General features: G+C 40.4%; 1 protein-coding gene across 2 annotated transcripts in view; it reads right to left on the bottom strand.

Moving 5' to 3' along the window:
• ZNF804A (zinc finger protein 804A) overlaps positions 1-13,277 on the bottom strand; it is a 153,617-nt gene that overhangs the window by 85,191 nt on the left and 55,149 nt on the right. Inside the window, exon 1 of one of the 2 annotated variants that reach the window (XM_039384362.1) lies at positions 3,481-3,526. The exons of the other annotated variant lie outside the window; for it this stretch is intronic. Coding sequence (XP_039240296.1) covers positions 3,481-3,486 — 6 coding nt within the window. The 5' untranslated portion in view covers positions 3,487-3,526. Of the gene's footprint in view, positions 1-3,480; positions 3,527-13,277 lie in introns of those variants that run through there. 2 annotated transcript variants of the gene reach the window in all.

The raw sequence follows: 13,277 nt of genomic DNA, 5'->3' as shown, positions 1-13,277 counted from the left end.
GCCACCTACAAACACTCAAGTGCATTAGAGAACAGAAACAAATATTTCAGTTGATGAAGTAGATGCTGTTATTCCTTGTATCAATTGCATACCTTTTCCAAGTACTAAGAAAGAGAGGTTCATATTTTTCATGTTTCATTTTAATCTATCTGCTCCTAAGTATATACACTTGTCTCTCTACCCACCATTTCCTCTCTATCCATATTAAACAATCCAGCTCAGCTTTACATCAGCAACCCCAAACAAACACAGTCCCTGCAGAAAGTTGTAGTAAGTATTATTTACTCTACTACAACATGTTGTTGCTCCTGAGTTCTCTTTTTACTAGACCTGATGATAGGCACAACAGAGACTATTTCAACATTGCCATCTGTCTCCTTGGCACTTCATACCAAGTGAGTTGCTGCCACTTTGATGGTAAATTAGAATTTCCCACCAGATATATTAAGCCAGAGGCTGCTGACAGGTTGTCCTATCTCCCTCGATGCCTTCTTCCCTTAAGTCTATTTTTGATATTGAACAATCTGAGCATCTTAAGAACAAATTTCTGCATGGCACGTATGAAATTGCAGGAATCATCAACAAGGGAATAATATATAGTCTGAAAAAATCCCTTCATAAGAGACTTTTAAAGCATCATTAAATTTATGACACTACTTCTAGTACATCTTGGGCATCCTCAGGAGAGATGGTCACAAAGAGGTTAATGGCAGTGCCTGGGAGTGATTGGATACAGCAACTCACAGAGAAGTTGGAAACAGTAAAGTGAGGATCAACCCACGCCTGCTGCTCAAACACCAGTGCTGCACTTCAGCATGTTCTCTTACATCTGCCTCCCTCCCAAGATAAATCACTGGAGCTAAGTTAAGAAAGTTAAAGTCCCAGTTTCTCACCTCTGACTGCACTCCTGTCTGAGACAATCTAATTCTTTATTTCAACTTCAATTTTTGCAGCTCAAGATGTACAATTTTACCTGGCAGCTGAGTCAGAGGAGAGCTGCAGACCTTGCCCTTCCATGCTGCAGGGAGGGCATGAGCAGGTACCAGAGGGACCAGAAAACATTGAGGATACATTCTTTTGTTATTGTTGTTGTGAGGGGAAAGACAGAAGATCATCCTGAAGGTCTACTCACTTCAGTACAAAGCAAAACGCCGATTTCCCAAAATCTTTGGGAACAAAACGTTCTTCCAAGCACCAAAGTCAGGTTTTTCAGGTCAAAAAAATAAACCCATTTCAAATCCAAACAAAATATATTGTAAGATAGGGCTAAAAAGATGGTTAAGGGTCCAGAGGGGAAGCCATATGAGGAGTGGCTGAGGTCACTTGACCCGTCCAGCCTGGAAAAGAGGAGACTGAGGGGAGAGCTCACCCTGGACTGCGGCTTTCTCAAGAGGGGGAACAGAGGGGCAGGACTGATCTCTTCTCTCTGGTAATAGGACCTGAGGGAATGGTATGAAACTGGGTCAGGGGAGGTTCAGGTTCCATATTGGGAAAAGGTTCTTCACCCAGAGGGTGGTTGGGCACTGAAACATGTTCCCCAGGACAGTGGTCACAGCCCCAAGGCTGCCAGAGCTCAAGGAGTGTTTGGGTGACACTCTCAGGCACAGGGTGTGACTCTTGGGGTGTCCTGTGCAGGGCTAAGGGTTGTACTCGATGACCCTTGTGGATCCCTTCCAACTCAGGATATTCTATGACACCAAGTTACTTCAGAAGGATGTAGATTATGTTTAGGGCAAGTGATCAAGAGGTGATTTAGAAAAAAACAAACCATTCAAACCAAGGAGACAAACAGAAAACCCAGCACATTAGAAGAAGAGGGTTATGCTCTCCAGCACAGTCCCTCAGAACAGCAGTGCCAGACCTTGCAGAGCAAAAGGACAGAATCCACACACTTAACTTCATTCATACACAAGTGAACTACACAAAAAATCATGCAATACTAAACTACTTGAAGAGCAAATAGAATGCAACAGCACTTTCTAGCCTGATGCTGCGAAAAATGCAAGGGAAGGATCAAACACTATTACCAAAGGATTCTGTTCCTGACAAAATACATAAGTGAAAATTTCATTGTCTTTGACTGAAATACTATTTTCAGTCTTTCAACATACATTCATGACTATCTTATATTTTTTACATTAAAAGACTCAGGCACATAAAGTGTAATAGACAATTCTGCTTCTGAACACGAAAAACGACAGGGACATCTTTTAGCATCCTTTTATTTTAACTGATCCTGAGTGGACAATTCAGGGCTTTTATAGATTTCTTAGTGGACTGAAAATTTTAAAAGCTACAGATTTCTCATCCTATTTTCAGCTGATACCTCAGACCAGGTAAAGGCATTCCGTAGATGATCCTAGGCACATAAATGACTCTACAGGTAAGCATGAAAAACAAACAAGACCCAACACAAACCCACTGTTAAGTTTGCCATATGTGGGCTGTCAGGAAGGCAGATGTGTCTCCAAAAGACAGCTCTCCCTTGACAGACACTCACTGCAATGATCAGCACAAGTATGAAGCAACGTTTACATTAAAACAGAGACTATAAACTGTCAGTATTACAGGTTTATAGGGTAAACAGCCTATGCAGTTGCTGATTTCCCTGGGCTATTAATTACACGGGTTTCTTCTGTTCTTAACAGCTCCTCTGGAAAATGTTGAAGTGGACACTGTAAGTTTACCTGGACACCAGAGACCACCTTTGCCCATCAGCTCAGTCTAGTTCAGTATCTATTTAAGCCCATTTGGCACATTCCACGACACAACCAGTTATTCAAAATATCTGTATAGAAGACAATTTGTTTTCCTGTGTTTGTTACTCATCAGTCAGATAAGAAACTTTAAGGCCTTGCCTAAGGATTTAATTCAGACACAGATTGCTGAAACACAGCCCTGCCAGGGCAGGAAGGAAGGGAGAGCAGCTCTCCCAGGGGACCTAAACCAGTGTGCTAATTTATTCCTCATATCCTTAGGGCATAGCCACTGACCTAGACTTCCTCATCCCAATGACATGGCATTCTTTATGCTTTCTGCCTGATAAACGCTCTTCCACGATTACACAAATAAATAAATTTACAGAGTTCAATTTGGGGGGTTTATATTCCAAGTTTCTACCACCAGATTTGATAAACATGCTGCCTCTGAAGATTGTTTGACACGAGGGAGGGGTTAAGAAATTAATTATTATAAACTATTATCTCTATACCAAAAGTACCAGGAGGTCTAAGTCATTAACTTACTAATTAAACACGGAGAAACAGTGCTTGTCAAAAGGCAAATGCAAAGTAAGTTTAACTTTCTGATAGACATATCCCATCCTTAACCAGATTTAAATTCTGGATACTTGAATTCCTCCTCTTGCTCAGCACATCATGTTATCCACCAACACCTCTGCCAGGAGACAAATGGCTCCAGAAACATTAAACTCCCCTCTATCACGGGCTAAAATCATACAAGAAAATACAGGCAAAATACCTGCATTTCTACAAGAGTTGCTTCCTTCCTTCTGGTTTACAGCATCTACAAAACAAAAACATTAAGTGTTACTCAGAAGAAGACTCAGTTTTTACAGAAAGTTGGGTCAAATTTGCATCTGAATCTGAAGTAATTTAATGATTAGGAGCCTTGGGTTTGTCATCCAGTAAGTTGGATTTCAGTTACTGTCCAGCACTCAGAAGAAAGCAAAAAGATGGAGCTGCTAAGGGAGCCAGGAGAGAGAAAAAGAAAGAGGAGGAACTTCTCCACAACCCTTTTAAGCAACTACAAGGTGAAGTGAAAACAAAGTTTATTATAGTTCTTCATTAGAATTTTTTTCATCTTCCAATAAGAATAAAATATTTCTAATTATAACTGAAGTTAAATAACAGCAGTGTTTGAATCAGCATGATTTCCACAGTTTGCAATGATTTCAGATTGAATGAATATGATGATTTCCACCTTCACTGCTTTTAGCATTTCGAAATATTTTCCAGTTTTCACTGTATCTTTATCCTCCACAACTGAAAAAAGGGCTTCATTGTTCTTAAATGCTACGTGTTTATACACACAAATGAAAAAAAGTTTTTACTCACGGAAGGGTAGATAAAAATAGCTATGAAACTCCTTTTACAGCTAAAAATCAGGGATTTGCAACAACACAGAGCACTAGTTATACCAGATGCTTAAGAGTGGCAATCTGACTGCTGGTTCACTGTATGAAAGGGGCTTTAATTAGTATCTGAAGCATCAACACAACTTGATGTTCCAGGAGCAAAATCAAGTAGTTTTAATTTCTCCATATTTACTGATGAATCAAAGAAGCACCCAGCGCAACCTGTTAACCATGAACAGTAGAGGTCGTTCAGATCTCTCATTTGTTGATGAAAGTTAAACTACAGTTATATTTTGGACACTTCCATCTTACGAATTACAAAGTTCATCGGCATGAATATTCATGGCCATGAATATGGATTTAATATATCCCACCCCTTCCATCTGCTTACAAAGGTCCTGTGTCCAACACTGATTTTGTCTCAATCAGAAATTCTGAGGGGGTAACAATTCACTACTGCAGCGAGTGAGTGAATATGCAACAGAAACAACAGTATTTTATTGTGAAATTACTTTCTCTGGGCTGTATCAGTTGTTACAATGCCTTCACACACTGGCTATTCTCAACCAACATTTCTATTCACTGCCACTAATATTCGTATTTTTCTCGAAAAACTAATTGTTTTACAAGAATATAGTAATAAAATCACAAAGGTCTCTCACTCCTCATTTCTTAAAAATCAAACAACCCCCTCTTTCTATTTTCCTGCTGCCAGCCACATGCACTATGCCCATCAGTAGAAAGAGAATTCACAGCACTCAGGGGTTTGCATCCCGTTAACTAGCTAAGACATGGTGTGGGGAGGCACTTACCATAGTAATGTGAACCACCCCAAAGTCTGGGAGCATTTATAATTACCCTACAACTGCTCTGAGCATAGATTAGAGTCCAAGGAATTCCTTCCCTCATGTACTCCTGCTTATCCTTGAGCAGAAGCACCAGCACTGAATTTGCTCTAAATTGTCCCCTCTTTCATTCACCCTCGCTGTCCTCTTTGATGCCCCAGTTGGGGCCATATTTCACTGCCCTATGTCATGATAGAAGGGAAACTGTGACAACAAACATAAGAAACAGTGTCTATTCATGGTTGAAAAACATCCACCAAATGTAGTTTTTTCTGCTCTCAATAGACTGTAGTGAATATCTTCACTTTTTTTTCCTAAAAGCAAACTAATCTCAGAACAAAACAGATGCTCCCCAGATGTAAAGTTTTGACTCAGACATAGTATCATGACCTAGTATGTGCACAGTTAGTTGGATCATTTAACAGGCTCTGCAGAGCAGTCTCCAAACCAGGTTCTCTTAAACTACATTACACCAAAACCAGGACACCAATTACTGCCCTGTCCTGTTGCAACTGGGATGAAGAATAAGAAAGAATGAGAGCAAAAATTTCCACAAGGAAGCCAACCTGTTCAGACTGGGAAGCAAAATCACGTGGGGGAAAAAACAATTCTTTAAAAAAAGCCCTAGCAAACAAAAAAACCCACTTGACTTTTCCTGCCTAACAATGACATTAACTTGTTTAATAAGGCTCTGACATTTGCTTTCAGAACCACCTGGGACCTGAAAATAAAGCTTTAGTGTGCAGCCTGCACTCAGACTTATTACTACAAAATCCAGAGTCCATTTCTGTACTCCATAAAGGAGTTTTTATATTCAGAGTTTCTCCATAACCTGCCTTCTCCAGCATCTAAATCTGTGACATCCTGGCAAAATCTCTTCTCAACTGCAGTAGGTGATTGTAGATATGTCTTCAAATGAGATACATTATATGCCACAGAAAACAGGATCAGGCAAAGGCCTCTGAGCTACATAAGAGCATCAAGAAACAGGACAAAGGTAGAAGTAGGGATCTGTGACCTTCACTGATTAGGAACAGAAATAGTTATGGTGCAAAGACTTCAAATAAGTCGCTTTCTTGGATTGAAACCAACTTGTTTAATCATTTTGACCACAAAGTGACACAAAGAACAGGATTTAATGTCAGTAAATGTAAGTGTTGCACATTATGTCCGGCTTTTTCCTGACCATGACCACTCAAATTCAGACAGCAAGTTACACTTCTGCTTATTTAGGCAGAAATTATAATGTAAGACAGTAGTTTCAATGTAAGAAGTAGATTACCACAGAATCATAGAATGGTTAGGGTTGAAGGGACCTTAAAGACCACCTAATTCCGAGGTGGTCTTTCACCACCTTCACACCTTTCACCAGACCAGGTTTCTCAGCATTCCATCCAGCCTGGATTCACCTTAGGATTCACCTAAGAACCACAGGGTTTAGAGCCATTAACTTGTCAAAATTTGTGAACATCCATTACAAAAATCACATTTATCTCTTATTTTATCTACTTTGCATATTGTTTCCCAAATACTTCCCAGCCATGCTTTCAGTTAAGAATAAATCCCGTTAATTATTTTTTTAGCATAACAAACACCATGCCTCTACTAGTCTCTTTCCCCCCATCACTGAGTTTATTTGCATCATGCAATTATAGGAATGAGGGCTGATAGCTGGATTTTTATTCTCCAGATGTACTACAACATTAGCTGCCTGGTGAACTAAATGCCCATGTAGTAGTTGAAGTTTATGAATCACTTTAAGGTTATGATTAGAAGGACACATGAAAAAGTCACTGATCACCATCAGATAGTGTCATTAGTATTCTAAACTGGCTGCCACAAATTAAAAATGCAGAAACTTTAAAAGACCTAATACAAAGAGTGAAAGACAACAACAGGGTAAGCCTCCTCTGAATTTCCATCAGCAATTTCTGTCTGACCTGCAGCCAGCCAAGGCTGCTCTGAAATCTGGAGCAGTGGAGCCCTGCTCCAAGTGCCTCAGCACCTGAACTCATCACCTCTGCTTGAAGAATTTGCAGCTGAAAGGCAGCACCATAGTGATGATCCAGCACTGCTTTTGGGACCTGACCTAGCATTTCAACACTTAAACACTTCGACCTTTAAAGCTCTATGTGGATACACCAACTCCAGATACCTTTCATCACTTTGGCACATGGTCCCATAAAGTTGGAACTATTCCTCATACTAAAGTCTGTATTTACACTATGTAATATGTTTGGAATAAGCAAAGATTAAACACACTTTGACAATTTCTGGTACTAACTTTTAAAAAGCTATAAAAATACATCAGGTCATATGACAAATGAATATTCAGTGGTTATCAAATTCAACACAAATTCGGCTACTGACATTTTAGGACAAGTTTTGCCCTCAGTTAAATCTATTCCCTTGCTAATGCTGACTACTCACACATCAGAACCACCTGTCATGTTTAAGTGTTTGGTGAGAAGTCTTGCACACAAACTTTTTTCTTCCCACCACTGTCCTTTGGGTGTTTGTCAGCTCTCCCAACACAACTCCAAGACATTTACAAAACCATGAGAAGTCAAGAGCAGCAGACACTGCCTGTTCAGTTCAATGACTACCTTTTTCCTGAAGGCAATCTCAACTTTATTTAAATAATTCTACACTGTATCCTGAAACTATCGATGCATACAGCCATGGTTGTCTTGATTAAATTTTACTGTTCAGACAATTTTTTCATACAATATGTACTACTTACTTAATGAGTAGCATAGTATTCCATAAAAAGTGTCTTCTGTGTAACACCTAAATGTGTTAGAAAGGTTAATATGGCATTTTATAACACGCAGGCTGATGACAGAAAGTAAAAATGCTATTCTGAAAAGCAGAAATGTCAACACATCTCTAAAGACATAAAATGACAGAAAATTAAATGTTACCAACTGCTGAGTCTGAAGAAAGGCTTCTTGAAGTTAAGGGATGAAACAAACAAAAAAAAAAAGGCACAAATCACATTTTAAAAACATAATAATCTACTTAATGAAACTTTATAGAAAGCTTTTTCCACACATAAGCTTATAGAAACACTATTCATTTCCCTCATAATGCAATAATTTGAAAGGGTCCAAAGATAGAGGGTCCACAAACATAGATCATTAACTTCTTGAGGCAATTAGTATCTGAGCTTCTGTGTCTTTTGGCAGACTGTAACTCCTTCAAAAGAACTTTATTTTTTGGAAGGACATTTTGCAACATGAATCATGACTTTGATTTCAGAAATCGGGATGCAGGTGTGTCTATAAGAAGACACACACACTTATTCACGGCCACTAGGTACAAATGCTACATATTTATAGAGAACATACATCAACATCCCGGTGTGAGAGGTCACATCTGCAGACACACAGGTTTGCAAATAGGTACCACCAGATGTTTGAAACCAACTACACCCATTGAATTTGCCTGGTGCAGTCCTCAAAGCTTCAGGAGGAAAACGGGGTTTTCTAGAATGTGGAAAGGAAGGTGGGAAGAGCTTTAGTTTCCCCTATGTACTAGGATGCAGGAATAAAAAATACTTAAAAAAAAATCAGCCTTCCAGTACCTGAAGATGACCAACAAGAAAGCTGGAGAGGGACCTTCTACAAGGATGCAGTGACAGGACAAGGGGGAATGGCTTCACACTGACGGGGAGTAGGGTTGGAGAGATATTAAGAAGATTCTTCCCTGTGAGGGTGGTGAGGCACTGGAACAGGTTACCCAGAGAAGCTGTGGCTACCCCATCCCTGGAAGTGTTCAAGGCCAGGCTGGATGGGCCCTGAAGCAACCTGGTCTAGTGGAAGGTGTCCCTGCCCATGGCAGGGGGTTGGAACGAGATGATCTTTAAGGTCCCTTCCAACACCAATCATTCCATGATTCTAAATTAGCCCAGTCAAAAGTAAATATTAAACACTAAATTAGGAGATTAGTTAACATCCTGGATTCCCCCCATCCACGTTTCAAATCTAGTCCACTAGAAGGGTTTTTCAAAGCTATGAAGTCCCAAGGAAAACGGTGTCTGTACTTTATCAACGGCAGGAACCTGCAGCTACAGTAACACAGCTTATCCTCACCACCCTACCGATTTCTGAATTTTCAGCATTAAACCTTGAGCTCCGCAGGTTTTTCCCTTGATGCTTTTAATCTAACATGTCCAAGGGCTAACATCTGTAGACAACAGCATAGCCCAAGGTACAAGCCTGCAAAGAAACGTAAAACAGCAGCTGATATTCCCAAATATTCAGACAAGGTCCCACTGGGAGCAGAAGCGCAGCAATTAGCTTTCAGTGAAAGCTGCACAACACCTTTATTATAGCTCAGAACTGCACCTTTAAGTTGCCAAACTTGCCCTGGAAAAAAGGTCAGGAGTGGAGCTTGTATAGGTACACAAGAGGCATGAGGGCAGCAACCAGGAGACTGGATTTACAGCAGAGGGAATTTTAACGTTGCAGTCTTGAAGCCCTGGGCCACTTCCTGATGCCAACCAGACTTGCCCAAGGAGAGTCATGCCCTGGTTAATTTTATTCATAATACTGACATTTTTTTCTTCAAATCAGATGCACCTATGTGGTCACCAGCATGGATCAAGCTGGATTTGTGATGTTCTGTTTTTGAGAAAGCATCAGTGATATGGGCACAAACAGGACAAGATCAGCACAGTCTTGATTCTTTCAGTGCAGTTCCTATAGAAAGTACAAAATATGTTCTTCTGCACTGTAATTATGATGCTCTAATGACTGCACTCCTAGCAGAGACATTCAGGAAATGCAGAAGGCAATTTGGCCCTCTTGCTTTATGACTCAGTTTATCAACCCAAAGTCTCAGCCAAAGGGAGCAACCCAGTGAAGAAAGCTCATCTGCCTCACTCGGGTAGAGCTCGATTTTCAAAGCTCCAACAATGGGCACGGTTTCTCACACCATGACAGAAATGGAAGCAGAACAGAGGGAACAACAGACATGGAAGTGGAAAGGAAGGGAAAAAGAGAGACAAACAATGAAGGCGATGTCTCCACCTGATGTTACTACTAGTCATTATAATGGAAAATGATAGCAACAGATTTGAAAGACAAATCCACCCGAAGATATTTAATCCAATTTTTCATTATGTTGGACATTAGAGAAAATTTCATTTCTGCAAGACAAATACAGCACGTGACAGTATTTTTAGAGGCAGACAGAAGCAATTTGAAGGCACATAGATGTGAACAAACACAGATGTCTCTGCAGGTTCCAGCCTAGGAAGGGTATTTTAACCTCCCCTTTTTTGCCATCAACAACCACGACGCTGAACAGATTCAGAGAGTAATAATTTTCTTTCTCCTTCTAAAAAAGCACTGTGAGATATCCCACTAAAACACTAATAGACTTTTAAAGAACATACTAAAAATGATTTTTTGCTTCTGTGTATTTCTTCTATCTCAAGTGGCTCAGCGAGACCCTGGGAAAGGGATGCTGGCAGGCTTCCAAGCTAACTGTTATTTCCACGGACAACAGTCACATCTAATTAATAATTTTAACTTAGATTTTTTTTACTACAACGGGTTTTTCTTCCTGTAAAAGCAACTGTTAAGTGGTCAACTCACACAGCCCACAAGCAAATTGTAAAGTCATTTAATACTGCTGGTCGAGGTCCTTCCCACTTCCCATAACATGAATCCAGGAGGGTCTATAAGTGCCCAGCTACCTTTCTACAGAAAGTATAATGAAAACTTCAAAATCTCCTAATTAATCAGAGATATTGTCCACAAATATAAATGTATTGCTGAGATTAATGGTTTCTTATTTAGAGGTACCTTCAGACAATTATTAGCTTTAAAAAACATTTGCCTTCTAAGTCAATAAATTCAGGGGAAAAGAAACCAGAAGCATATTTAATGATACAGAATGTTTCAGAAGAAATACTTCTAAACCCAGCATAATTAGGATAAACTAGTTATTTCTGAGAGAAAAAAAAACAACACAAACACTCAAAACAAACCAACCGACCAAAAAATACCTCCAGAAAGCCCCAAAATAAACCCACATCATAAATGTGAAGCATATACAGAGCACAGTCCTCTGGTCACAGATATGCTTCCTGAAAGGCTCAGTGGATAAACTGATTTAGTTGACTAAAAATGCCCACTGTGAACGCACATATCTTTCTGCCATTGCTCACGATTAACAACCTGCTACTATTACACTGGTATCATACCCAAGTCTCCGTGAGTTCTGTGGATGGATTCCTCCTAAAATCTCTGAACCGTTCACAAGTACGTGCATAGGTTGACAAAACAAATTTAAAGCTTGTAGATTCTACAGTAGCCACCACTGTTTTCCATAAACAAGGTCTACTTCTTCACAGTCTTTTAGTCCACAGAGACTTTTACTTAGGTCACAGGAAGTGACCCCAGTAATCATGTCCTGGGCTGTATCAAAAGAGTGGCCAGCAGGTGGAGGGAGGTCATTCTGCCCCTCTACCCCACTTAGGGGACACCCCACCTGCAGTGCTGCATCCAGCTCTGGGGTCCCCAGCACAGGAAGGACATGGACTTGTTGGAGTGCATCCAGAGGAGGCCACAAAGAGGATCAGAGGGATGGAGCACCTCTCAGAAAGAGCTGAGAGAGATGGGGTTGCTCAGCCTGGAGAAGAGAAGGCCCCAGGGTGACCATATCGAAGCCTTCCAGTACCTAAAGGCGCTACAAGAGAGCCAAGAGGGAGTTTTAATATGGGCCTGTAGTGACAGGACAAGGGGAATGACTTTAAACTCACAGAGGACAGGTTTAGACCAGGTATTAGAAAGAAATTTTTCCCTGTGAGGGTGGTGAGGCCCTGAAACAAGTTGCCCAGAGAAGCTGTGGCTGCCCCGTCCCTGGCAGTGTCCAAGACCAGGCTGGACAGGGCTTCGAGCAACGTGGTCTAGTGAGAGGTGCCCCTGCCCACAGCTGGGGGGTTAGAACTAGCTGGTCTTTAAGGTCCCTTCCAACCCAAACCATTCCATGATTGTATGAAGTACTTTGGCAAGATATCATGGCTTCAGTGTCTGAAGCTGTACGACAACAGAACCTCTGTGACCTCCAACACATTAAAGCACCAAGGTCTTTAAATGTCAAAGTGACTCATGTCACTCACATGATGGGGAGATACCCACAAATCCATACTTAATGCTGACTCCAATAACCTCAGAGCAGCCAGCATAATCTAAATAACTATTCCATCTTTTCCAGCATTCCCATCCTGCTTTAGAGTCTTCACCATGTGCACAGTCTCCTCGTTTCCTGGACACATCCCTGCTAAGCTCTGACTAATTCTGCAAGGATTACAGCTTCTGTGCCTATGCCTGGCTACGTGCAACTCTAGTCACAGGCAGATCCCTGTTCATCACATTAGCACCAGGTTGGGAAATTCCATCACAGCCATAACAATTCCTAAGAATGGGGCTATGGTCATTCTCCATCTTCCAACAGGGCTGCAACAGCTGGGGAAGGCACAGACTGAAGATATTAAGGCCCAAATCAACATCTGTTTTCCAAGACCTTTGTAAGCTTTTCAATTCCTGCTGAGCCCAGAGACCTTCCACAGCTACTCAACAAAGCAGTGGACAAGCAAATGCAACAAACTTATTGCTATTCTAATTAACAGAAAATACAAGCTATACTTTCCTTCCTGCCAAAGATCTCTTGTAATAAAACAACTGACTCTGCCCTATAAATTCATCTTTCATTGGTTGTTTTTTTGGTTTTGTTTTTGTTTTGTTTTTTTTTTAAATCTCTGTGCTACACCAGCTGGTTTGCTTGGAGCAATGAGCTGTTGAATTAGATAACATGTTTTTAATAAGTCAGTCTAGTAGAGCAGTTTTGAATGGCTTCACAATGCACAGATGTCTAAATCGTCTGTAGAGTAATATTAATACTAAGTGGTAAAAACATGGATTTACGATTCTGTTGAGTCCACAAGTGACAAATATACATTTTCTCAGCATGATCAGGTTCTAATTATTTTTTAATTAGTCCTAAATAAAATTGCACATTTGGATAGCGTTAAGGATTATTTTAGCCAAATTACAGGTTAATAGGAATAAAGCATCCACCTGAACTCAGAGCTAAACTGAATGCACAAATAGATATGGAAACCCTGCCTAGTAATAAAAAAGGAGAATTTATGCTACAGAGAGAAACTTTCCTAAACTTTCTGCTCAGACTTCTACTGATCCCAAGACAAAAATCCATGAAGTCAAACAAAGCATTTTTACAGTTTCCATTTGCTTTTTAGTAAAGTTTTCATCATTTTTCAGGCTGTGTGCCAGTTAATCTTTTTTTTCTGCTTTTCTTCCCAT

The sequence above is a fragment of the Pipra filicauda genome, unplaced genomic scaffold (genome assembly GCF_003945595.2).
Source record: "Pipra filicauda isolate LSUMZ 115617 unplaced genomic scaffold, ASM394559v2 scaffold348_size1222971_pilon, whole genome shotgun sequence".
Taxonomy (NCBI): domain Eukaryota; kingdom Metazoa; phylum Chordata; class Aves; order Passeriformes; family Pipridae; genus Pipra; species Pipra filicauda.
Note: the sequence above shows the minus strand (reverse complement) of the source record. Positions and strands in the feature narration are given on the sequence as shown.